This window comes from Paramormyrops kingsleyae, chromosome 9 (assembly GCF_048594095.1).
Source record: "Paramormyrops kingsleyae isolate MSU_618 chromosome 9, PKINGS_0.4, whole genome shotgun sequence".
Classification (NCBI taxonomy): Eukaryota; Metazoa; Chordata; class Actinopteri; order Osteoglossiformes; family Mormyridae; genus Paramormyrops; species Paramormyrops kingsleyae.
In genome coordinates this window covers 25,411,381-25,437,676 of record NC_132805.1, presented here as the reverse complement: position 1 = coordinate 25,437,676, position 26,296 = coordinate 25,411,381, and the positions used below count along the sequence as shown (strand labels likewise).

Here is a 26,296-nt window from a genome sequence, read left to right as displayed (position 1 = left end):
TAATAGTGGAGTGTTTCATAACATAGCGCAATAATGTGATTAATCCCAATACAAATCAGTGGGTATCCTTATAACCATGCACTGGTGAGGAACCGCATTCATCGCAAAAAAAAGTGTCCCTTTACAGGATGTGAGAGGGCTGGGGGGTTAATTTGAAACCAATAGGGATAAAGATCCAGGTTCATGGACTGTGGGGGGCAGGGGTAAATAACACGGGACTGAACGGGGTACTTGAAGGTGGGGGTGGATTCTCAGTCTTGGGGCTGACGTTGGCTTGTATCGTGATTACTGAGGAGGAGCGAAATGAAATACAGCGATTTACACAACCCCAGAGGGGAGGGTCGCTCTCTGTGATGGATAACTCCGGTTACCTGAATGTCCTTCTCCAGGGGCCATGTTTCCATATTTGGGTTCCACATGTCCACATATTTAAATGTCTAAGGACATTTATCAAAGTGGCTCTCATGCTGGGCTGTAAATCTGCGGTGGGGCAGCCGCTCGGCAGAAAGGGGGCATGTGAGGAAGAGCTTGGAAAGGCAGTGTGTCGGTGTGTTATGCCAGTGTGTCGCTTCGCCATGGAAACTTGGACGTTTCTGTAGCCAGACTCCTTCTCGGCTCCCTTGCACATATATACACAGATAGGCAGAGAGCCTGTGTGTAAACTTCTAAATATCTATATATACAGATGGGCCAGAGAGCCGTATGACCAGTGTGGGTCATGTTTCAGCTTTTTGGGACGAGAAGACCACTGGGGTTAATGTTGGTCTGATCCCTAACCGACGGGGTCCTTCTGACCAGCTGAAAGATGTGGACTTTGGCAAGAATATGTAAGAGGAATATGTAGGGAGGTAAGAGGACAGGTATATCCTGGGCAGTGCCAGGTGGGGGTGGGGGGGATGGGGGGGGGGCAAGTTTGTGCCAAGAGGCAAAGTAGTGAGGGGCATAGTTTAAATTCAGGGATTATGTTTCCCATCTACTTCAGCACTATGTACTCTCATGAGTAATGTGCTAATTTTAGAGGGGGGTTGTTTGGTAGATAAGTGGGAGACGGGGAGATTTCAGAAGTGGAAGAGAACATGAAAAGTCCGTGGAAGGTGAGATTTAACACAGAAATTGGAGGGTGTTACTGAACAGGGAAAAAAAGAAACTAAAACATGATTTAAGTCACTTTTTTTTCCAAATAAGTTAAAACTGAAACTGACTGACTCCAGATTTTGTCGAATAAGTTTATTTTCAGTATAATCCATGAATAAACAGAGGGACAGATACATACCCACACACATGCTCACACACTGAAAACATTCGTTACAGGTTTATTATAGTAAGAGGTATCCTAAATATGACATGACAAAATAAAAGCCCTTAAATATCATTCCCAGAAGATCACATAAAAAGTCATACACCCTCTGTCATTCTGTGATTCAGTACCAAGAGTCAAAAAAAAAGAAAAAAAAACATATATGCATATATATATACATTTTTCGTTTATTTTTCAAAACACAGGTGGATGCAAAACCTTAATATATAGTATATAAACAGCATTTGCATGAGTAGATATTATACAACAAACATTTTGTCAAAGGTTTATTTTCATTTTCCATTAAGGCCTCAAAGCGGTTCCCAGGGAATTGCTAAGTCGTACAACTTAGTGTCGTCCTCTGTCACCATCTGCATCTGTTGCTGTCAATGTTCCAGGACAAAGTCCCCGCGGCAGGGATGGCGAGCTCTGTTCCCCAAGAAGTGCGATACTTCACGGCTTCTCAGGAGAGAGCCAGTCATCGCTGAATCACACAAAAGGCCGAAAAGCGCACTATGTTGGCAGCGCCAGAGCCTCATTAAAATGTGATGTGTCGCATTACGAAACTGTATGTGAGAGTAACGGTTGTAATGTCATCTACCCCCAGAAAATATAATAGACGTAATAACAATAATGCTAAAAATAATAATAAAACTCTGTGTCCCTGATTACACAGATTACACCAAGATAACCAGTGAGAAGATGGATGGATGATGGATGGATGGATGGATGGATGGATGCTTTTCCTCATTCTTAAATGGGATAGTAGATGATAACACATGTAAAGTCAAACACAGGAAATAAAAATGCTTGCATATGTTTGTGTTTCCTTGTATTTCCAGGAGACTCTGTAAGACATCGTTTTTGTAGGAATGGGCTAAGTCATAGTCCCATTTTCTGTGCAGGTCTAGCTGTTTATTCACTTTGCAAAATACTAAAGTGTCAAGAAATTAATGTAAAGCCTTAGTTTTTCTCTTTCCTACTCACACTGAATTTGGTGCTGATTGTGTCAGGTTCTCTGTCAGTTTAAGTGGGCATAGTGACTCGCCATCAGTCAGTTTTTCCATTTCTAGCACAAGGAATCTTATTGTACTTGTAAATGCTTGTAGGTCTGACACCACCAAGCCACTAGGTGGCGCATGTCTTGTGGAGGCCACTATTTACAGGGTATGCCAGGGAGGAAGAGCATAACAAAGAGGATACCACCCACAATGAGGATAGCTCCTGCTGACCCCACACAGGCCACGGAGGAGGAGAGCTCATGATGCAGCGGGATTGACTGATCACTGCCCAGAAGGGAGAGAACCGACTGGTGGAAGACGATAACAGCCACCAAAAGCAGGAGTCCTGTCAGCGAGATGGAGAGACACGTGGGAATAAGATGGAGGAATGCAGAGAATTGCTGACCTTATGCCTATCAGTCATATATTAGCACTGAGAGATTAGCACAACCTACACTCCATATACCTACCTAATTAAGACAAACAGCAAAAGAAGCATCATGAAAGCATCAGTCAAACATTATATATCTCCAGGAGGTCGATTTGTTACTTTTTAACAGGGGAGATGGCTCAATGGGGACACGTCCCTGCCTATACACAACCAGTCAACACACACACAAGTAAGATGTGCACCTTCTGAAAGACAGTGCTGCGGCACATCTCAACTTTAACTTTGAAATATCTAATTACATGAGGAAAAAAAAACCTCCAACAATTTGAAATGTAAAATATAAAAGAAGGTCGAGCTGTCCTCGCCTTTTGGCGCCATTTTCTCTTTGCGCATTCAGAATGTAAGCAGAGCTGCTTGCACCGACGTGCGCCTCTCTGTTCCCGTGTTGCGCCGCGTCTCACCAACACAAATCATGTGCAAGCAGGCAGTTTTAAAATCGCTGCAGGAGGGGGAGTGCCGACGAAAAACAAATAGCAGGCCTGAGGATTTATCTAGCACTCACTGCAAGGATGTTGACGCCACATGCAGCACTCTGTCTGCTGGGAGGTGGAGGGGGGGGGGGCAGGTTAGCAAGGGAGGTGCATTTTTGAAATTTTTCTAACACTAGGGATGGAACTCCCCCCCGCCTATTTTCTGTTGATTAACGGGCGATTAACAAGGTCAATGACACAAAGTAACATTCACTTAGATGTCACCTCTCCCAGTTAGGGTGACCAGCAAATCCATGTCAGGTGGGACAGTATGAGCGAGGACAGGATTTGTGAACAATCATTTCAACTTAAAAGGCCTGTATTTCACTTTTCTGGTTGTGTACTGATTGTTCAGTCTCCTATAATCATGCATTTGTCACTAATGTTAATGTGAAACATTTCAATCAAGGAAATAAGCCAGTACACAAGCACAAGAAGAACTTAACAGTTTAGCCAAACACAGGAGCCATTCAGTTTTAGAGTAGTTTGTGAAATCCTAGTGTTCCCCTGACATGGATTAGGTGGTCACCCTACTCCCAGTGGAACCCCTGAATTGCTGGACTGTGCCTCAGTTCTCACCTGAGAAAATGAAGCAGAAGGAGGCGGACTTTACGAAGAACTGCACTCCCTTGCTGAGGGCCATAATGATGCACGTGCACCCCATAGCCATCATGAAGAAGCTGATCTGAGCCAGGACGGCTGTCGTCATGTTCAGACCTGGGTACAAGAGGAGGGTTACACAGAGCTACAGGTCAGCATCCACCGGAGGGCGTACCGGCCACGCTGACCAGCCAGGCAATGACTCACTTTTCGTGGTCGTCCTCTTAAAAATAACGGCATTCTCTCCCAAAGTGAAGAATCTGAAGTATGTGCAGTTTGATTCTGGAATAAGAAGAGGGTCAGATATGTTATTGGATGGTCTTAACAAACGAAAACGTTCATGATCTCCAAGAGCCGCCATGGTAGATCTGCAGCCAGATTACAGTAGTGTTGTCAGTGCCTTACACATCTAGAGGGGAAACGTAGTTCAGGAGGGGCTGCCTCTACTTTTGCAGGGGCCATAGGCTAAGCTTATTTGGCGAGCCCCCCTACCAAGAACTCTGATGATGATTTCATTTTCTACACAACACAAGTATTTTGGGGGCAGAAGGCAGCTGCCTATTTGGCTATAGCTGGGGCGGGCCCAGCTCGGGACACATGCGTAACACACATCCACATGCTCGCTTTCGGTGATTCCTTTGCATCTTGACAGCTCCGCTCTATATTTAGATGGAAAACTGTGAATTAGTCCACTTCCAAGTGACTTTCGCAGTGCATAGAGATGTCTGGCGCGGTTCGAAGCTGAATAGTGGCAAACACAAAAGCCGCCAGGTTGCAGACCTCCACACCCATGGGTGATCCCCCCCCCCCATCCCCCCTCCCCCTACAGAAAGAACCAACAGTCTGAACTCGACTCTGTGGATGAGGGCCCTCAGAAAACAGGATAAGTGCTCTCACAAAACCGGCTTAATATAGCTTCATGCGAGTTCCTGTCCTTAATAGCGTTCTAGATAAGGATGTTTTATTTGTTGACACTTGAGCCCTTCCACTTGCCATATATGTGACCGGGAAATGTAACTGCTATCAACATTGTCAAGTTTTAAAGCCCATAATCACATGCCTAACAAGAATATTCTATCATTTCATGCAATGCTTTGGTTACAATTGGCCTTGCTAGGCAAACAGTGACAGTACTGTCTATAGATCTATATTTCACCATCTTCCCAGATTCCCCACCAAGCTCTAGTTGTAATCAGATGAAATGATTATTTCTCTTGTCATTGCTGGCCAACTGCACACAGCCACTGCCTTTTTTCACACGGTAACAGCGAGTGACGTGAATCCGGAGCACACAGTCATAAATGTGTTAAGCAAATGGTGTCATTATACAGCTTTTTGAAGAGTGTCATGCACAACCTGGTTCTGTAATTGCTGCATATATAAACCAGAGCAAAATGCTAAATATCTTGGAACATTTGATATGGATATTTAAAGTGACATTTAATTTGAACTGTAAATGTATTTCATTTATTTATTTTTAGATAAACTGTTTTAGTATCATTTTAGAAATGATACTCTTTAATTAATCTCTTCCTTAAGCAACTAGAGGATTTTAGAAATTCCAAATACGTAAAAAAGAAAACATTTAAAATCACCTCACAACGATTAGTCAGAATTCAATATTTTACAAATAAGACAGTATCAGTTCCATAAATTAATACAAATGAAATCCTAAGTATGCAAAATACATTTGCAAACCACCAAAAGGCAAAACCATAGCAGCAAAAATAATATTCCAAGAGAATGTTTTCCTGTTCTTTTAGTGGCAGGGATAATAAGCTGTAAAACTATAGATATAACCCACTTTTTAGGGAAATCACAGTGTAGGAATGTTTTTTCAAGTTGCCAGGATAAACTGACAGGAGACAGTCAAGAATACTGGTGTTTCCTCCTGGCACTGGGGTCAAATACACACGACTTGTCCTCTTTTTTAGAGACATTGTCTGATTTATCATTTTTCTACCACAACATCCATTATGAATCAGAATTGAAGTGTCTCCTGGTAATGATCATGTAGGATTTTCTCCACCATTTATTTCACACACTCTAAAGTTAAGTTTTATAATTGTTTCCCACCTTTTTTTAATTTGCAGAGTGATTCGATTCCACAAGTTTACACCTTTGACAGATATACATCTGTTTTTATATTTTTTATATATTTCCTTACCCTTATTTTTTAAACACACCATGTTCCCTCATTTCATGTTTCCTCCCTCTAATTTCAAACGATCTCTGAATACAGTTAGGAAGTAAGTTATTTTGTGCAGTATATAAATCTACTCACAGTCACAAAATTTCAAAGCATGTAATTGAATAAATAGTGCATTGCTTGCTTCATAATAATCTGATCTATTTAAATTCTTATAGCTTTTTTCTGTAACATAAAAATTGGATTTGTGTTGGTTTTGTATGTGTTTTCCCATACCTCCACAGTAACGGATGAAACTACAAGAGAACAATACAGTGTATATAATGAAGTCTAATTCAAGATATCTTTAGTTTTGTATAATATTGCAATAGTTTTAGACATTTTAGTTTTTACTTTATGTGTGGTTTCCAAAATAATTTATGATCAAGTTTCACTCCTAAAAATAAATTTTCATATCCTCGTTCTATTTCAATATCATCAATCATAATTTTATCTTTATTTTGTTAGTTGACAAAAAATATAAAATTTGCTTTACTTAAATTTAATACTAATTTGCTAAGCTGCCTCTCATTAGCTCCCTCATTAGTCCCATATAAACATGCTTCCCAGTCTTATGTTCCCCAGTCCAGTCATTGACGTGGAACCTTCCTGTTTCCTGTGCTTTCCCTTGTTCTAGTCCTCCCATTTCTGATCCCCTGCGATCCTGTTTTTTTTTTTTTACTGTTTTTCTTCAGCTAATTCAATTAAACACCTACCCTCAAGTCCTTCATCCTTCAAGTCATGACAAAATGTAATGCTACTGTATCTATTGTCATGTAAATAACAACAGTGACCTTCTGAACACATCTTCTACAGTCTTCATGGCATTTTATAGCAAACATGCCATCACACACAGAACATGCTAAATATTTTGGATATAATAATCCTAAAAAAAAACTAAATCCTATAAACAAATGCCAGCCCTTCACTGACTGAATTATGACATAATTTTAACATTTCTAATCTTCACCACCCCATCAACTCCCATAACGATAAACTAGCATTTTGTACCTCTATGCTAGACCCCTATAATGTGTCCTTCCATTAGCCAACTCTCATAGCGACCTCTACCACACTTGAGCCAAGGACTGTAATATATAATCACAAACACTAAAACAACCACTAAAACAACAACTAGCACTGGATTGCCAATACTTATCCAAGAGTGTAATTAAGTTGTTCTTACTATTATTAATACTCATGCTACTATTGATAGAACCATAAACAATGCTCCTGTTTCAACAACAATAGGAGCGTAATTAGTAATAGTACTACCGTGTCAGTGATGTCTAATTTTAGCCATGGATGGATTGTTTGTGCTGTGTATTTTATTTAATGGGTTTGCAATTGACATATGAATGCTGAGTTTATAGTGGGTTGTTAAAACAAGAGCCAGGCAGGTAGAGCTCATGCACATTCTAACTGTCACCCCAGCATGCAGTAAACTGCAGAAGCACACAAGCGCAACTGATACCTTGTCAAGTGTTTCTATTTTAACATTGGCATGCTAACAGTACAGCGAAGCGTCAGCCTTCGTTTCCGGCTCAGTGCTCTACTTCTGAGTGTTAGGACATTTCAGCTGCTGTTGTAGATAACAGGACTCCATGTGAAGCCAGTGTCTTATTGATCTTCATTGTAAACATTGAAGCCACGAAGATAGTGGCTTTGTTTGAAGGCGAGCAAAAGTGCTAGCACACACTGCAGCTTTTCCTTCTGTTAATTTGTATTAAAAATTAAATAGGTCACTGCCACATATTCAACTGTATCTAAAGCCTTCATATATGAAGAAGGCCTGTACTCAGATCAAGCTACAGGAAGCTACATGAAGCTACATCTATTTTTCTCAGTAATACCTGTTGTGTTCTGTGCAAGAATATCCCAGTGAAAATGACCAGTTGTAGGTGCTTTTTGACAACAAACTCGTAACTGTTTCATTTTGTCCCTAAAAGTGGATTTAAAGATGAAATGTAATGAATGATTTGGCCAGAATGGTAACAATGACTTAAAGGGCAGATTAGAGCCTAACAATGTCACTGGAGGCCAACAAATTCCTGCCATGCTTCACACTGGCCGTAATAATCCTTCCCCAGAGGGCTGGCATCCCAGCTGTAAGAGGGCAGTAACATGCAGTCACCTCCAGGTAGTCCAGCAGGCCCGCAGCTCTCTCTGTTGGGATTGATGTCATCCAACCACAGTCTCCTCACGCAGCCCTTCCATAGCCCGTAGTGAGCCACAAGACAAGTCTCGTTGCCGTAGAACCTCTTGGGTGGGGCCAACTCCACCCAGTAGTCCGTGCTCACGCCGAAGATTGAAAGTGTGACACCCACAAGGGCAACGAAAAAGACCAACTTGACTTTACCCCTTTGGCTTTTATTTAGCTCAGACTCTTGAGCCCTTCGTTTTCCGAATATCTCTCGCACCACTGCCTTCCCTCCACCGGCCCCTGCTCCACCCGCAGCCGCCGCCGCTCCTCTCCCAAATTCGTCCTTCTGGCTGAATAAACTGGACCACATGCCGACTTTGGCAAGGCTAGCCAAAGCTCAACTGGGAGACGGGTCGTCGAGGATGATGGGTGCTGGTTAAAGGTAGGGCTTCTTCACAGGAATGACTACAAGAAAGAGGTGGGCTGAGGTGGAAGAAGAAAGAAGGAAGGATTGAGGGTTTGATGAGATACATAAAACAAAATTAGGAACTGGAGAAGTTGATAGATAAGTGTACTTTGTGAAAAAGCTAAAAGCTGCTTAGTAATAGAACAAGAAAATAAATGATCTAAAAATATTTTAAATGATTTGAAATGATTTCTTGATAATGTCCAAAAACATGCAAAAACAATGGATACAGTCATTAGTGTATAAGGAGGGGAGGCAGGAGTAATGTGAGCAGGAGGAGTGAAGACAAATGCTTAGGGTCAGAGTAACCAGAGGGAGTGAGACAGGAAAAATATTAACAAGGCCAGAGTAGAGTCAGAGCTCGAGAGAAAACCGTGGAAGGAGAGAGTTATTGGGGTAAAAGGCAGGATTGGAAAGGGAGGGCAGATTGGGTGAGAGAAATATTGAGGGAGGAGCAGAGGGGAACAGAGTCACCGGGAGGTGAAGAACTAAGGAAAATAAAAATCGCAGGAGGCAGGATGGGGGTGTAGGGGGAGCAGAGGAGAAGCAGAAGAAAGTAGTGTCACTGGGAGGTGAAGAACTAAGGAAAATAAAAACAGCAGGAAGTGGGATGAGGAGTGTAGGGTGCAGAAAAGCAGAGGAGGAGGAGCAGAAGGGAGCAGTGTCACCTGGAGGTGCAAAATTAAAATAGCAGGAGGCGGGATGGGGATGTAGGAGGAGCAGAGGGGAGCAGTGTCGTTGGGAGGTGAACAAGTAAGCAAAATAAAAAACAGCAGGAGGCGGGATGGGGATGTAGGGGTAGAGGCCTGGGAGGCAGAGAAAGGAGCAGGGCCAGGCTTTTCTTGAAAACCTTGAACGAAATGAGAGAAATCAAAACATCAAAAATTACAGCTAGTAACATAAATTCCACGGCACATGTTTGCTAATGGAACTCTGTTAAGTCAGGTTTTCCGGTGGATATTTCTGAGGGCCAAAATCGAGTCGTGGAGGAACGTTATTAATAGCAGGATTCCTTTGTGTTTCTGCCTAACAGTACAGTGTGAGTCTAGCTTTCGTTATCATGAAGTGACATTGCAGCTGACTTAGCACGGCGACTAGCTGTGGACAACAGCATCTCAGCCTTTCAGTAGGTGACACAGCCGTTAATATGGCATTGAGCAGCTGGCAGCCTGAGTGCTTAACACTAAGTCAAAGGCAGACAAAGGGGCCGTGTCGAGGTATTAAATCCACATAAACAGGTAGGGCACTTGGAGAGAGAAGAATGGAGACTCATTACCCTGGAGTGCTATACAAACAATAGTGGTAGGCAAGGGAGCCAAATTATCACCCTTATCAAAATGGCAGATCGGGCAGGGTGCCAAAACTGGCACCCAGTGCGGAAGAGATCAATTATACTTCTGGGTACAGTCACAACAGCACAGGGGTCTCACTGACCCTCACTGAATGCACACAGCAGGCGGCCGATATTTTGACAAGAACATATCAAAGACTGAAGAGGACATAGACAGACTGCCGGCCGCACATGTGTCCATTTGCACTCCATCTAATTTTGAAGAACTGTAGGAATAAGCAGTTAGCAGCGAACATACTAAGTGAATGTCAAAGTCATTGTTAATTTACAGATATAATCAATTGTATACAAAACAGGAAAAAGCCACAGCATAAAATGAGTAATGTATTGCGTATATAGTAGCTTAAAACTGATATTTTGTTTATGTAATCTAGTTATCTATGCTTACAGTTTGTATATTAGCAAAAATAAATGTAATATATTGATACTGAAATATTATGATATACATTTACTTTGTGCATACGCAATGACTTTATTTTAATACTCAGATATGGTAGCTCTTTTTAATCATAACATTTGCAGATGCGAGATATTAATAAATTATCCAAAACATGGCATTTATTCAGAATAGCATCATTTTGGGGAGCGTGTTTCGCACTCTGCCGAGATCATTCAGCGGCAATAACAGTGAGAAGAGTAACTGCTGACCTGTTTGCTGTCTGTTCGGCCCAGAGGAGAAGATAGACTTGAAACTTAATGGAGGAGAGTGAGAGGGTGAGGGGTGAGGGGCTGTAGAGGGAGGAGGGGAGGGAGGGATAGAGAGAGAGAGACAGAGCTGGGGCTGAGGGGAGGATCGTGTGCTGGGGTTGGCGTGCACTCACACGTCTGCATCCACATACCAGGCATGTTTGCGTGAGTGTGTGGTACCACTGGTGAAAGTGCAGTCTGTGTGTCCATGTCAATGCTCGCGTGTGCAGTGGAGTGCACTTGTGCAACTTGGGTGGGCGTCACACTGCATGTGTCCATCTGTCTGTCTGTGTGCAGAACCAATTGCGCTTATCTGTGTCACTCTGCCTGTGTGTGTGTGCGTGTGTGTGTGTGTGTCCATTCTATTTCTGACATCCACCTGTTAATGACATTAGAAGTGCGTGAGCAGCAAAGAGGCCAGACATGCCTTGTAGCCTTTATACTGGGAAATACGGCAGCCGGCCGGGGTCCCTCTGCTGACTGTTAAAATCCCGATAATCAGAGATGGATGGAGCAGCAGTTCGGAGGCATTAGGCTGCAGTGCTGAGGACGGGATGGCTGAGGTTTTTCAGGCCCTCTTCTTATTTACACCAAGTAGCCCGAGACTGACTTTCACTGCAGCAGTACAAATAGGAATAAAATAACAATGAAGTATGGAGCCTGGAAACAAACAGGGATGAATCACAGGGGAAAGGCTCTGGAGAATCAAAAGGGCAGTTTGCCATTTCCCCTTAGAGTGCTGCATGCTGCAGTGTCCATCGCAGGCACTGCCCCCAGCCTGTGGCCATGTCTGCTGTTTCCCCTGCATTCTGCAGTGTCCATCGCAGGCACTGCCCCCAGCCTGTGACCATGTCTGCTGTTTCCCCTGCATTCTGCAGTGTCCATCGCAGGCGCTGCCCCCAGCCTGTGACCATGTCTGCTGTTTCCCCTGCAGGCTGCAGTGTCCATCGCAGGCACTGCCCCCAGCCTGTGACCATGTCTGCTGTTTCCCCTGCAGGCTGCAGTGTCCATCGCAGGCACTGCCCCCAGCCTGTGGCCATGTCTGGTGTTTCCCCTGCAGCCTGCAGTGTCCATCGCAGGCGCTGCCCCCAGCCTGTGGCCATGTCTGCTGTTTCCCCTGCATTCTGCAGTGTCCATCGCAGGCACTGCCCCCAGCCTGTGGCCATGTCTGCTGTTTCCCCTGCATGCTGCAGTGTCCATCGCAGGCACTGCCCCCAGTCTGTGACCATGTCTGTTGTTTCCCCTTAGAATGCTGCATGCTGCATTGCCCATCGCAGGCTGCAGGAATGTTGGAACTCCATTTCCACTAACATGCATTTTCTATGTTTATTCTGTCACTCTCCTCACGTCTGATTTGTTGACCCTGTTATCCATCACATACACAGCCAGTTCAGAGTCTGTGAGATACGATTGAGACATTACCCTTTTGTACTTGTAGAATGCATCTCATCTTAAGATCTTATGCCTGCAATGACTAAAAATACCCATCAGATGGCGCCAATGCAGGCAATATAGTAGTAGAGACTACCTGGATTCATGAAAAGCGGAGTGCCAGAGTTTATAACCATTTCATAATGGTGTAATCTGCAGACTCCTCAGCTCACACACCTTTCTGTGGAATAGAATGTTTATTTTCTTTAAATATTTATCTTTTAATATCAGGGGCAGTCAAACGGCAGGCGTCCAGCCCGAAACACACTGTAATACAGGCCACACTATTGATCTCAGTGGGTCCCCCCCAGCTTGGCAGATGAAATTTGGACCATAGTACAATGTGTATGTAAACAATAAATACAACAGGACAGAATAAATATAGGGGAAATTAATAAAAGATAAATAGCACTAAGTTGGAGTGATCAGTGCCAGTTGGGAGGGGTGAGCATTCTTGGGCACAGGTAGGGAGTCAGATGGGCAGCAGGGTGTTTAGTGGCCTGACAGCTTCGGGAAAGAAGCTACTTCTGAACCTGGCAGATCTGGCTCTGGCATTCATGAACCTTCTGCCAGATGGGAGCCTTCAAAGGGACTCTTCTATGATGGTAGAGGCTTTGTGTTTGTGGGAAATGTCCTTGTTGCAGGGAGGAGAGAGATGTTTTTATTTGCTGTATGCTTCAGGGAAACTGAATTTACCTGCAGTGGAAATTGTCCGAAGCTAAAGAAAAACGAACACAGGGATCTTTGAATGTATAGGTACAAGATTCATGGCTAGTGCACTACGAAGATGTTGTGCACTTTTTTTTTCATTTACAACAGACTGAATAACATTATGCTAATGAAAAACTGTTTGATATGCAGTACAGCTTCACAAACACAGTTGTATGCAGCATTCAGTACAGGTTCACATCACAAACACAGCTGTATGTAGCATCTAGTACAGGTTCACAAACACCACTGTATGCAGTTTGCAGTACAGATTCACAAACACAGTCATATGCAGTGTGCAGTACAGGTTCACAAACACAGCTGTATGCAATGTGCAGTCCAGGTTCACAAGCATAGCTGTATGTAGTGTGCAGTACAGCTTCACAATTATCTTGCCATTATCATCTGCTCGAAAGCGGAATCCTCAGCTTAGAAAATGCCAGCCACACACAATCTGCTGTGACCAGTCATGTCTCTTGTTTAAAGTGTTTTTGTAAGTTCATGTGTAAAGAAGAACACTGGAAGCAAGTTCCTCCACCAGTGCAAACTGGTCTCTGCAGAAGGTGGTGGATGCATGAGGTTTACCATTTCCACTGAAAAAGCTCAAAATCATAAATGAAAACCCCAGCTCACTGTGATCAAATATATGTAAACATCTTTAGTTCTTGTAGCTGGTGCTGTTTTGGTTCTTCCTGTAACTGTAGTGGGGAAATTTTTTACCGGTTCAGATTTGCAAGTGATACTCTTATTAGTCCCTGTATAAAGAAGCACTTTATACAGGGACTAATAAGAGCGCAAACAAGACGCAGCTGGAATGAACCACGTCAGGGCAGGAACAGGAAGTACTAAGACAAGTGATGAACATACATTTCTCGTTAAGGCTACGCTGAGGAGGAAACAGAGGGGGCAGTCAACTTCCTCATTACCAAATGCTCAATTTAACTTTTAACTTTTGTTCCTCCATTTTTACATTTGGCTGATTGCTGTCAAAATGCTGCTGCCTGCCTTCTGTCTCTTTACACAGATTATCCTTCTCACTGGATGTAAGTAGCTGCATTGTCCTTCTTGTAGACGGTTCACTGGAGCTCAGGGTCTGTTACTGCCGGTTTTTGGAAGTGGATATTCTGAACAGAATTGCTGAATTCCTTTTTCATTAGCTCGTTCCCTTTACATATTGTATAGATTGTGATGTCATCAGCTCTTCACTTCATGTCTACATTTAATTTTCCGGGTTTGTTGGGTACAAAAGTGATGGTGAGTGTAGACACAAGCTTGGTTATTATTTTTTATATTTTTTCCCCTGCATGCTGCATTATTTAAAAATAAAATTAAATTTTGATGTTATGTTTGACTTCCAGCATAAAACAGGTAGCTAATTGGACTTCTGTTATTCAGTTGAAGGGACATTTATTAAATCTGAGAATTCTGATGTTATTATAATATGCATTTTATAATGTATATACTGTATATATAACCAGGCCATGTGTGTCTCTGTGTTTGCGAATCCTGTGCCTGGTAGCGCAGTGCCAGTGTCGGGCCCTTGAGCCAGACCCCAAACCCCACATAATCCTGGGGTGTTGGGCACTGGGCAACCCTGCACTGTGACCCCCACACTCACTCTCACCTCTATGTGTGTCTCATGGAGAGTAAGATGGGATATGCATGATGTAACATTGTTATTAGTGTATGCTTCTGCCAGATATTTAGCAAAGCATTTTTACAGAGAATTATCCAGTCACTGCTTGATTTTAAAGCAAAATATAACACTGCCCATATTAATACATATGTAATTTTATAATCCAGATGAATTAGCAAAGCCAGGAATAAGCCTGACTAAAACTTTGCTGATTGAGATTGAGACTCTCCAAGTTACCTGTGACGTCCCTGAGGATAAGAGACCATTACAGTGTTCACTGCATCTAGATGGACAGCAGAGCCCCATGAAGACTGAATTAGTCAGTTCAGGACTGTGTGAGTTCCATGTGACTGGGGAAGAGCTTCTCGGTGGAAGAACAGACATGGCGCCGTACACTATCGTAAGGCTAAGCTGTGCCTACAGTGTCAGTGATCAGCATTCGGAGCGAAGTCAGATGATGGAAGTGAAGGTCTTAGGTAAGTTTCCAATAACTCTACATGATTGTTACATTGTATGAGATCTTAAACTGATCTTTAATATTTAACGTTCTTACAACCTGTAGGTGAGCTGAAAGCCCCCAAGCTGACTGTAAAGCCAAATGTCATCAGGAAGGGAGACACAGCAGAGCTGCACTGTTTGGTGCATCCATCCATCTCCAGGTGCTATTTCCAGATAGGGGGGGAGGCGTTTGATCAGAATACCTCAGAATGTCTGCGCTCCTATTCCTGGGATGATCTCCGTCAGACTGGGAATCACAGTGCAGATACTGAGATTAAAGTTCAGTGTAAGTACTCTGTGCTGATAGATGGACATGAAGCTCCATCACAAGACAGCAACGTCTCTATAGTTACATTGTTGGGTAAGTTCATTTCAGCTGGTATTCAGTCGTCAGACAATTGAGGAACTGAGCTTTTTTTTTAAGCTGTTTTAATTTTCAAATAGCATTTTAAATATTTTATTCAAAGTACTACAAACATAAAGCATTCAAAGTTAGGCCTATTCTTTATGGTGACTTCAGAGTTAAGTGTCCCATGATCTCTGTAAGTATAACATTATTCTTTAATGTCACGCTTCATATGATTGTTTTGGTGTGACACATATTTTCATTTATACCTGATGTTTTAAAATCATTTTTCATTCATGAACAAATAGATGATGTAACTATGACAATTAAGAAACATGTATCCAATGGTGAAAGTTAATGATTAAGTGCAGATGCCTGGGTTTGGTTTATCACTGTCTTTAGGGGTGACACTTAGCTCTACGGTTCACCCAGTGGTCACATCAGGTAAAACAACATTAATTTCCTTATAAATGAGTGCCTTGTATTTGGAGGTTTAGCAAAACCTGTCCAAAATTTTCAGACCATATCCTTTTATATGATCTTGGTCAGAGGATCATTAATTGCAGTGTAATTTCCACTGATGAACCTGATTTTGTGGACTGTTATCCAGCGTAAACATTTATAAACAATACCAAGAAAGTGACGAGGAAAGTAAATATATTTGATGAGATTATTGTAAATGTTTCTAAACAAATAAACCTGTTGTTAGTTGTTGAATGTCAGGTTTCTCAATCATATAGTTTCTTAATGTTAAGTTCTGGCTAGTTTGTTTGCCTTATCCTCAGCAGTCTCTATGTTTCACAGCAAACTCCATGGCGGATCCTGTGTCAGGTAACCCAAAATTAATTAACCTAATACTGCATTTGTTTTTCTGATCTGTGAATAAATAGCAGTGAGGAAACTAGCCCAGCCTCCAAAAATGGTGGGTGTATCAAATTCCCTCAGAAGTCAACTTTGTCCCTTCAATAAACTTTACCAGCTTGAGTATGGTTATATACAGGTAATATACAGCAATATACAGGTATGGCATGTGGGTTTGGAGATGGAGTTTAAGGTTCACATACTGTAAGTGCGGTATCTGTGTTTGATACATGGCCGTGTGCGAAGGGAAAAGACAAGTTATCCTGTTTTCAGGAGAATGGAAGCCATGTGGTCCGCAAAGGGGGCAAATATCCTGCATCAGTGGGAATAATCTGGCAGTTTGGCATGAAGTATGTAATTGACTTATAGCTTATAGTGTTGGAATTGGGTTCTCAGATGTGGTAAATGGCAAATTACACGTTAATCTGGCTAAAACAGGTACAATTTAGAACCATAAGTACTGTATGATAGGGACACAGGTGAGGGCAATAGCTGCACCCAGATAATGATGCCTGGACACATAAACACAGATAATGGAGCTTCTTTTAGGCCAGGTGAAGGAAAGGCAGCCGGCAGAACAGGGAATCCCAGTCAGCCGTGCAGAGCAGTGAGAGCCAGGGGGCGGCTGAGAGGTACTGTACTGCTGAGGGTAAGAGCCGAAATAGGGGGCCTGCTGCAGCAGGGGATGAGGGCAGGCCTGCAAGGAATCAGTGTGGCAGGAATGCTGGGAAGAAAGAGTTCCAGGAACTTTGCATGTCCCCAAAGTCCTCTGTGTCACTGTCACATACATGAAACATGCCCTTGCATTGATGATTTTTGGCCATAATTCTTTACCTGAAAATAAGCAGTCAAACGAAACGTATTTTTGGGAATGGGATGAGACTTATAGGATATGGGTGGGAGCAGGACAAAATATTTTAATAGATACTTAATTATTTTACATTAAACACCTGCAACAAAGCCATACAATAAATGAGCAGTAAATGTCACCCAGGTCCACTTTATGAAGATGCTGAGAATTATCCATTATGACTGATTTATTAAAACATTTTGATTTACACATTAATGCTCTTTGACATTAAAACCTTTTTATTATTCATCTTTTCTATGTTTATGTGTATGCAGCACATCCCTGTGTGTGTAACAAGCAGTGTATGTGCCCTGTGCATGTGCCTATGTAGGTGATAACTTGCTCTTTAATAACAGTGAAATATTGAGCCATTGACTTTAGACCCGGTTTTGTTGGTCACCTTCCGCTGCCTCAGGATAGCAGTGTCCCAGCAAGGCACCTGACTCCGCCTCATTTTAAAAGTGACACACCCACTGGCGCTTGATGAGAAAATGACAACTGCATTGAGCTCATGCTAGCAAGCTTTGTGCCAGATGCTAAATAGGGCCCTTAGACTGCATATACACTGATCAGCTATAACTTTAAAACCTATAGCAGTGTCCCTACAGCAGTGTCCTCTGTACAGCTCTGACCCTTCAAGGCTTGGACTCCACAAGACCAAGAAGGTGTCCAGTGGTGTCTGGTACCAAGACATTAGCAGAAAATCATTTAAGTCCTGAGTGTCACGAGGAGGGACCTCCATGGATTGGACGTGTTTGTCCAGCACATCCCACTGATGCTCGACTGGATTGAGATCTGGGGAATTTGGAGGCCAAGTCAATGTAGGGTGACCAGATAATCCATGTCAGGGAGGACACTTTGAGCTACTTCTGGTTTTACAAACTACTTCCAAATTAAAAGGCTCCTGTGCTCGGCTAAAGAGTTCAGCTCTTCTTGTGCTTTGACTGGTTTGTTTTCTTGACTGAAAGACTCATCCAGCTGTTTTACATTAGCATTAGTGACACATGCATGATTATAGGAGACTGACCAATCAACACACAGCAAGAACTCGGTGCTCAAGTGAAATCCGGTCCGTTTAATTGAAATGGTAATTTACAATTCCTGTCCTAGCTCAGAGTGTCCTCCCTGACATGGATTATCTGGTCACCCCAAGTCAATGCCTCAGACCGTTCCTGAACAATTTTTGTAGTGTGGAAGGGTGAATTCCATTGCCATGAAGGGGAGTACATGTTCAGCAGCAATGTTTAGATAGGAGGTACCTGTCAAAATGAATGCCAGGACCCAAGGTTTCTCAGCAGAACGTTGCTCAGAGCATCACACTACTTCTGCTGGCTTGCCTTCCTCCCACAGTGCATCCTGGCGCCATCTCTTCCTCAGGTAAGCGACACACACATACCCGGCTGTCCACACGATGTAACAGAAAACGTCACTCATCAGACCAGGCCGCCGCCTTCCATTGCTGAATGGTCCAGTTCTGATGTTCATGTGCCCATTGTAGGTGCTTTCGGAGGTGGACAGGGGTCAGCATGGACACTCTGACCGGTCTGCAGCTACGCAGCCCGCTATGCAGCAACCTGTGTGTTCTGACACCTTTCTATCACAGCCAGCATTAACTTTGTCAGTAATTCCTGCTACAGTAGCTTTCCTGTGGGATCAGGCCAGACAGGCTAGCCTTCGTTCCCCATGTACATCTATGAGCCTTGGGTGCCCATGCCTCAGTCCCTGGTTCACGTTGGCCATCCTTGGACCACTGCTTCCAACATGTCAACTTTAACAATGGACTGTTCCCTGCGTAATATATAAAGGTACCCTTTTCAGGTGACACTGCAATAAGATATTCAATGTTATTCACTCCACCTGTCATTAGTTTTAATGCTATGGCTGATCAATGTTAGTATTGCACTAATTTGCTTCTATATTGAACTAAAATCTAAATTATTCCAGAGTTTATGTTATTTCTGTTAATTATGCACATTTTATTGACATTGATTAGAAAATGGCCTGAGTCTGGTATTATTTTATTATATAGTTTGTACTTCTTTATATGATCAGGTCTCTGTGTGGGACTGGATATAAATTACTGGCCATTGAAAATGGATGCGTGCTTTACTCTCTCATGACACATATATTTAGGGCCTTGGGGGTGGGCACACAAAATGGCATCCGGAGGGCGGTCTGTTTACTCAGCCTTACCTCCGGTGCCAGTGCCCACATAGACATTGAGGGTTCTGGGGAGGGGCTGAGCTGACACCAGCTGCTGATTGGCAGAGGGTGGTTAGCACCATGCCCTTCCCCTGTTTTAAAGTACTTTAGAACAACACGCGCCAACACCACATATGAGCGGGCGGAGGGAAGCATGGGGTCTTTTCACACCCCCGTTCTCTGTTCACCATCTGGAGCCGGGGGCTGGGAAGAGCTGGCTGTCCGGTCGGGGTCTGGGCTGGTGGGCTTCTCGGCTGCTGTGGGGTCCGGGGTGGTCTTCTTGTCACCATGCCAGAGTAAAAAAGGGATCCATCTCCGAGGTCTGGTGGCGGATTGCCCCTCTGGGGGCGGTGGTGCCTAGATCTCGGAGTATAGAGTATATATGGGGAGTGTGAATGTGTGTACGGCGTTCATTTCTGTGTCTTCATGTTGGGCGAATGGGTGAATATTTGTTTATGTGTGCATGAGGGTGGGAACGTACTATATGCTTGTGTATGTGTACGCCTGTTTGTCTATACGCATGTGTCAGGTTGGGTCTTAGACTCCACCTGAAATAACATCTCAGGCTCTATTCCCCCCCGCCACACTCCCTGCTGGTGGATGGGGCCCCCGGCTGCCGATGCATTGGTGGTTCTTGATGTCCGGGGCTGGAGGCTCTGGTGTGTGCTGGCTCACTCTCTGCGGTTGCCTGGCAGGGCCTGGCTCTCCAGGCTCTGTCGGGCCCCGGCTGGGGGGTGGGGGGGCCCTTGGATCTCTGGGCCCGGGGTTCGGTCTGCCCTGGTGTGGCCGGCCGCCGGCGGAGCCTGCGGGCTTGCCGCCACGGCCCCCTGGGGCTACTGTGATGTGGCTGCCGGATGGCCCCCCTCCGGAGCGCTCTTCTGCCCTTTTCTGGGTGCGGGCTGCAACTGTCCCTGCGGTGAGCCTCCTGGGATTCCCGTGCCCTGGGGGTCCTCTGGATGCCTGGGGCCCGGGTCTCCTCCTGGGGGGGGCGGGGCTGTGGCTCCCCACAAACACTACTAGACATTTACATGGAGAAACCTTATGAACACCAGCGCGCTGACACACACAGGTGTGCGGACAGGTGGTCACGGATGCGTGCTGTCTTGATTGGTTGTTGCTTCTGAGCATGTGTTGTAATGCTGGTTGTATGTGCTGTTCAACAACATTTAACGTTTGATTTTCGATGTGATTCGTACAGATGTTGGTTGTTGTTTTCTCTCTTCAGCCGACATTGAAGCAGATTATCTGTTTTTTTTTCTTTTTTTTTTCTCTCTCTCTCTCCCTCTCTCTCTATCCCCCTTCTTCCCCTTCCCCCCCCCCTCTCTCTCCCTCTCCTTCTTTTGAGGAAGTAAATATAAATAAATAAATAAATATTTAAATAGAAATAAAGCAGTCCTCTGCAGAGGAGGGGTGGTGGAGGGAATATTAAAAGGGAGGGGAAAAAAAAGAAAAAATGAAAATGGATGCGTGCATTTTGAAATGATTTTCCTTTATAAATATATTTAGGTCAGTCCAGAATCCCAGTAGTGCTACGGATTGGAATCACAGTTGCTGTGCTATTGCTGGGGGCCCCGGCTTTCATCCTGTTCTGGAAACACAGTGAGTTGTCAGATGTACAGCTATAATTCATTTGGTGTCACATAAAGGTTTGGCTCATGCATTGTCTCTGTAGGGACACTGCTGTATGGACACTGTTGTAGGGACTCTGCTGAATGGACTCTGCTGTAGGGACTCTGCTGAATGGACACTGCTGTATGGACACTGCTGTAGAGACACTGCTATAGGGACACTGCTGTATGGACACTGCTGTATGGACACTGCTGTAGGGACACTGCTATAGGGACACTGCTGTATGGACACTGCTGTAGAGACACTGCTATAGGGACTCTGCTGTATGGACACTGCTGTAGGGACACTGCTGTATGGACACTGCTGTAGAGACACTGCTATAGGGACTCTGCTGTATGGACACTGCTATAGGGACTCTGCTGTATGGACACTGCTATAGGGACTCTGCTGTATGGACACTGCTATAGGGACTCTGCTGTATGGACACTGCTATAGGGACTCTGCTGAATGGACTCTGCTGTAGGGACTCTGCTGTAGGGACACCTCCCTTAAAGGACTTTGTTAGCAACACCTTGTATTTCTATTATGTTTACCATTAACGCTGCTACTATTCGCAAAATAGTAATAATAGTCCTACATATACATCCTGTGCATACATACTGCTATGGATTGGCACCCTGTCCAGCCTGTTTAATATATCAGATCTCTGTGTGTTTTCCTAAGGAAATGCAGCTTCCCAGCAGAGTGGGACTCAGCCCAAGCAGCTCCACGCTCTGAGTACCGAGAGCGGCTTTGAGCTCACAGCCCGGATGGTGGAAGGTGACGACTGAAGCCAGTGTCAGAGATGCTCCGGATTTGTGCTGCTTTCTTTGTTATTTTTGCAGTTCCTAATACACTCCTATACATACTGTATACAGTACAGTGCTCACAGAACGTCTTGGGACACTTGCTGAATTCTGTAAAAATGTTTGTAAAAATTTGTTGCTTTCATAACAAAAACCAAGCAATGTTTGACATATCTGCACGTCTTTCGCACATTTACTTTTTATTAAGCACCATATTTTTTGACTGCCTCATTCATTTCTGTTCTTGCCGTTTTGCTGTTATTTGCAGTTGCAATCACTGGCTCCCAAAGGGATACTAAACACAAATCTTTGGTGTTTTATATTATTACAAAGGTGTCACTAATTAAAAAGCACCCAGTGAGGCTGCTTGTCATTTAACTTTTTAATGCAGAACAGCTCTTGTAGAATTCAAATGTTGAGACGAATACATATTTTTTGTAAATAAGTGAATAAATAAATTAATGGTTTTTGTCATAAAATCAATACATTGCAGTATTTTTAGTGAATTAAGCAAGTGTCCCAAACAAATAATATAATACTGAAATTATCAAATAAGAAATAAATAGGTATAGATACTGAAACCATAAGAATGTAAAGCACTGCATGAAGGCAGCCCAAATGGATTTTTAATTTATGTTTGAAGGTGTCAGTATAGACAGCACCTCTCCATTCCTCAGGAAGGCTTTTCCAGCTGCTAAAGCAGCATCACCAGATCTTTCTGTTCTGCGTTGAGGGACAGCTAAGAGAGAGTAGCTGAGGGGCTTTACTGGGTCATAAGCTAGGAGCGTTTGTGAGAGGTGGTCTGGTGCAAGGCCATGTAGTGCCTTATAAACTAACAAAAGAGTTTTAAAACCAATATGAAAACTAACAGGTAACCAGTGTAAGGATTTCAAAACATCCATAATGTATGCTCCCCCTTTGGTCTTAATCAGCAATTGTGCAGCAGAATTGTGAATTGATTGTAACTGAATTACTGCATTCTTCGGTAGAGCACTAGTGACTAACATTTATATAGTACAGTATATCACAGTTACTCAAATGTATAAAGTAAAATATTTGTACTTTTGTATGATGTTATATTTTTATCTGTTATCTATGGTAATTCACTTAAAATTTATCATAGACTGTATCAAACCATACACCAGCTTTTTGTTCATATTAAAAAATATAGAGCATGTTAACAGTTCTTGTTGACTATTATATAAATCGAATTAACCTGCTAGGTTGATGTTACGAACAAAATCCAATTACAAAACTCATGTGGGGGCCGTTCAGGTTCCAAGAGGGCTGGTGCCGCCCCCGGCCACCATGTAGATGCAGTCCTGCCTGCACATGAGCTTTGAAATTAAAATCAGAATCAAAAATCACTCCTAGGCTTTTTACTTCTTGGGTTATTCTGGGTTTTTTTGTTTGGGGTTCAGTGTCATCAGGAGACACATAGAGCTCAGTGTCACTGGGAGGCTGTGCTAAGAGAAATGCATCGTTTTAAATTTTTTATCTTAAATAAAGGTTTTTCTTTTTCTTCTAACATGTCCTGTCAATTCTTTTACTCCTGTCAACTGTTACATGTGATTTATGTGTCATAAATCTTTTAAATGTTGGCTGAACTGCAATAAAAATGATGGGGGACATTTCTAGAGAGGGAGGCCTATAAGATAAGGATGATGTATAACTCTAAATTCAGTGTAATGTGGATTTATGTTGAAAAAAATATTCATCCTTGATGATATCAGCCCTCAGAAAATCTATTATCAAGTTCAAACTTCAGGTTTTCAAATCAGATAGACAGACAACCTCAAAACCCCGGGGAAGAGACTCAAGAACTGTTTTATCAAATGTGTAATATCTCATTCATGTCTCTTATGATACAACTTTTTTTTCTCAAAAATCATCAGAGCCTCAAGCTTGGCAACTCATGCATTTAACACATTATGGGGGTATGTTGTGGAAACAACTTCACTATTTAGCAAAAAAGTACACTGATTTGTTAACTTTTTGGTTGATATGAAATGTAATCTTGATTACAGAATGGCTCATATATATACTGAATAGATTTAAGATTGAAGTTATTGCACTTTAAAACGGCAACTTCACAATGTCAGAAAAATTGTTAAAAGAGGAAGTCAACAAAAAAAGACTGAGGAAACTCCGGCGACATGGACGTTATCGCAATCAGGCGTGTATTTTGTCAAAAGCATTTTGCAGGATCTTGTGCAAACAGGAAACAGAGAGCCAGGTAGCTCTGCCAGTGCAAACTGGCAGCTGCAGAAGGTGGTGGATGCATGAGCTTCATCTTCAGAGCATAAATCATAAGAAAGCCCCAGGGCACTGTTATCAAATATGTTTAGTCAGTTCTCATGCATGGCTCATTCCTGTAGCTCTGAATAGCTGCTATTTTGGAGTAATGTATGAAGGGGTAGTATTGAAATAAGTCTATAAGGCAATTCTGAAACTGTGACCTATGTAATATTTTTTGGACAGTTTCCGGTACCTGGGCGTCCACATCACACTGGATTTGTCATGGTCTCAGCACGCCAGCTCTCTGTCTAAGAAGTCCCCTGAGTATCTGTTCCATCTGAGGTGCCTCAGAGATTTCTGCCTGCCTCAGAGGGTGGTAAGCAATTTGTACTCCTGCACCATTGAAAGTATCCTGACAGGAAACATCTCCACCTGGTTTGGGAACAGCACAATGCAGGACAGACGCGTTCTCCAGAAAGTGGTGCGATCATCTGCGCGCATCATTAACACCGAGCTCCCTGACCTGCAGTCTCTCTACACCAAACGGTGCTGAACCAAAGCCAGGAAGATCATGAAAGACCCCAGCTATCCCAACAATGGACTCTTCTCCCTGCTGAGGTCAGAGAAGTGATTTCGTTCCCTAAAGGCAAACACAGAGAGAGAAGAAGCTTCTTCCCTCAAGCTATACAAAAAATAAGTAACTGTATTCCTTTACAGTTACTGAGAAAAAGAAATGTGATCTGATTACAGTTATATTTGTAATAAATCAGGATTACTGTTGGATTACAATATAATAAAAGAATGCAAAGCTGACGTTACGCCATGTTGAATGTTGGGTAACATTTTGTTGATGCGCCCATGTTATGAGGAACCTGCTACCTTTGTCTTAGAAAGTTGGAGGCTGTGATTTGATTTTCTGCCGTGATTCTGAAGAACATTGCCATGATAGTGCAGTGCTGCTGCATCACACCATCATTCAGGGAGAAAACTGCACAATAGGGTTTTTTGCGCATGGGAAAATTTGAAGGGAAGCAGGTCGAGGTGGTCATGAGATGACGAGACGTGGGCAGCTGCAGTAAGGTCTTGTACGCAACAAATACTGTCTTCAGAAATTCCAGTCAGTATGGTTCTGCAATGTGTGAGTGAGTGTGAAATTCTTAGACAAAGTAGTTGCAGTGTGTTGTACTCTGACATATCATATGTGTGTCCAAGTGTTGTGCAATAATTGCTAAAAAGTACACTGCAGCCCCCTCCCGCTTAAGGTGCCCCTGCTCGACATTATAGTTTTATATTGCAATACTAACCTTTTATTACAGTATATTCTCAGCATCATTACGTTGTCCAAAAAAAGAGTGTCAATGTGTTTTTGTTAACTATTTTGGTTGATTGTTCTGTGGCAGGACAGCAGGCAAAAGTTCAAATAAAAAACAACATAGAAAATAATGAGTGGGTCAGAGCACTGGTAAATATACAGACGAGATAACGAACTACTTTAGTTACAAAGGGTTTCGGGAACCACATGCTGATGGATCTTAAGTACTAGACAACAAACCACTTAATTTCACGAAGCTTCAGGGAAAGCCCCCCTTTCTCTAAAATGTTTTCTTTTCTTTGTAAAAAGAGCAAATTAATGTAACTGGTACACTATTTTGTAATTTATTTTGAAAATTAAAGGCAGTGTACCTGAATGTTATTGTTTTGTATTTTATTTTATTTTATGGTATTTTTTGCTGACATGGCCTGTCATGTCATCAATGATAAGAAAAAAACAGATTTTTCTACCATACCTCCTGAATGAGAAGCTCTTAAAGGGAGTTGTTGTCTTGAATTTTTAGCCATTTTCAGAGCCTTGTAGGAGAAAAAGTATGTAAAGTATGACCTTGTATTTTAAAATTCTACAGACAAACATAGCCATAGTCACAAAGTTTCAAAGCTATAGATGCCATATCAAAGAAGCAAAGAAGATGGACAGAAATGCTGAGCTAGCAAAACGCATAAAATGAAGTAACATTTCAGAAGGCTGTAGATTCAAAAGTATTAGAGATACAGGCCTCATACTCGTTATTTCTCCATAAGTTTGGTAAAGGAGCAACAGTGATTTTTTTCCAGGGAAATCTAAGAGCATGACCAGGGACCCTCTGGGTGATTTGATATGGAATGACCCCCTTGTGGCTAAATTTAATATTGTAAGAATACTGGTTAATCACTTTGTTCTACTCGAAGAGAACAATGGTATGGATGTAAGAATATGGAATATATATTACCATACAATGGAAAAATCCCATAACTACATATTTGACCAAAACTGAATTGCGACCAAAACTGGGTCTCAGGCTGTTTCTGGTTTCTGTCATGGAGCAGCCCAGAGGATTGCCGTCTACATCACCAGGGGATTCTCCTTAATGACAAGAAGCACTTTATACAGGGACTAATAAGAACGCAAACAAGACGCAGCTGG

General features: G+C 42.8%; 2 protein-coding genes across 6 annotated transcripts in view; one reads left to right on the top strand and one right to left on the bottom strand.

Annotated features, from left to right (window-relative positions):
• Positions 1-1,212: 1,212 nt before the first annotated feature.
• On the bottom strand, positions 1,213-10,772 carry cacng6b (calcium channel, voltage-dependent, gamma subunit 6b). The gene is made up of 5 exons (XM_023830077.2): positions 10,616-10,772; positions 8,142-8,633; positions 4,027-4,101; positions 3,799-3,936; positions 1,213-2,644 (listed from the first exon to the last, which is right to left on the bottom strand). Exons 2-5 carry the CDS (start codon positions 8,518-8,520, stop codon positions 2,454-2,456), a joined length of 783 nt encoding a protein of 260 aa, XP_023685845.1. The 5' UTR covers positions 8,521-8,633; positions 10,616-10,772; the 3' UTR covers positions 1,213-2,453.
• A 2,919-nt stretch (positions 10,773-13,691) lies between these two features.
• The window catches only part of LOC140592677 (uncharacterized), a 42,094-nt gene continuing 29,489 nt past the window's right edge, over positions 13,692-26,296 (top strand). The window contains exons 1-9 of one of the 5 annotated variants that reach the window (XM_072716636.1): positions 13,692-13,836; positions 14,597-14,905; positions 14,992-15,288; positions 15,676-15,717; positions 16,078-16,104; positions 20,693-20,785; positions 21,479-21,574; positions 24,082-24,214; positions 24,368-25,512. In XM_072716636.1, the coding sequence (XP_072572737.1) occupies positions 13,785-13,836; positions 14,597-14,905; positions 14,992-15,288; positions 15,676-15,717; positions 16,078-16,104; positions 20,693-20,785; positions 21,479-21,574; positions 24,082-24,179 (1,014 nt within the window). In that variant the 5' untranslated portion in view covers positions 13,692-13,784 and the 3' untranslated portion in view covers positions 24,180-24,214; positions 24,368-25,512. Of the gene's footprint in view, positions 13,837-14,596; positions 14,906-14,991; positions 15,289-15,675; positions 15,718-16,077; positions 16,105-20,692; positions 20,786-21,478; positions 23,129-24,081; positions 25,513-26,296 lie in introns of those variants that run through there. The other 4 variants (XM_072716635.1, XM_072716638.1, XM_072716637.1 and 1 more) reach the window with 4 other exon arrangements.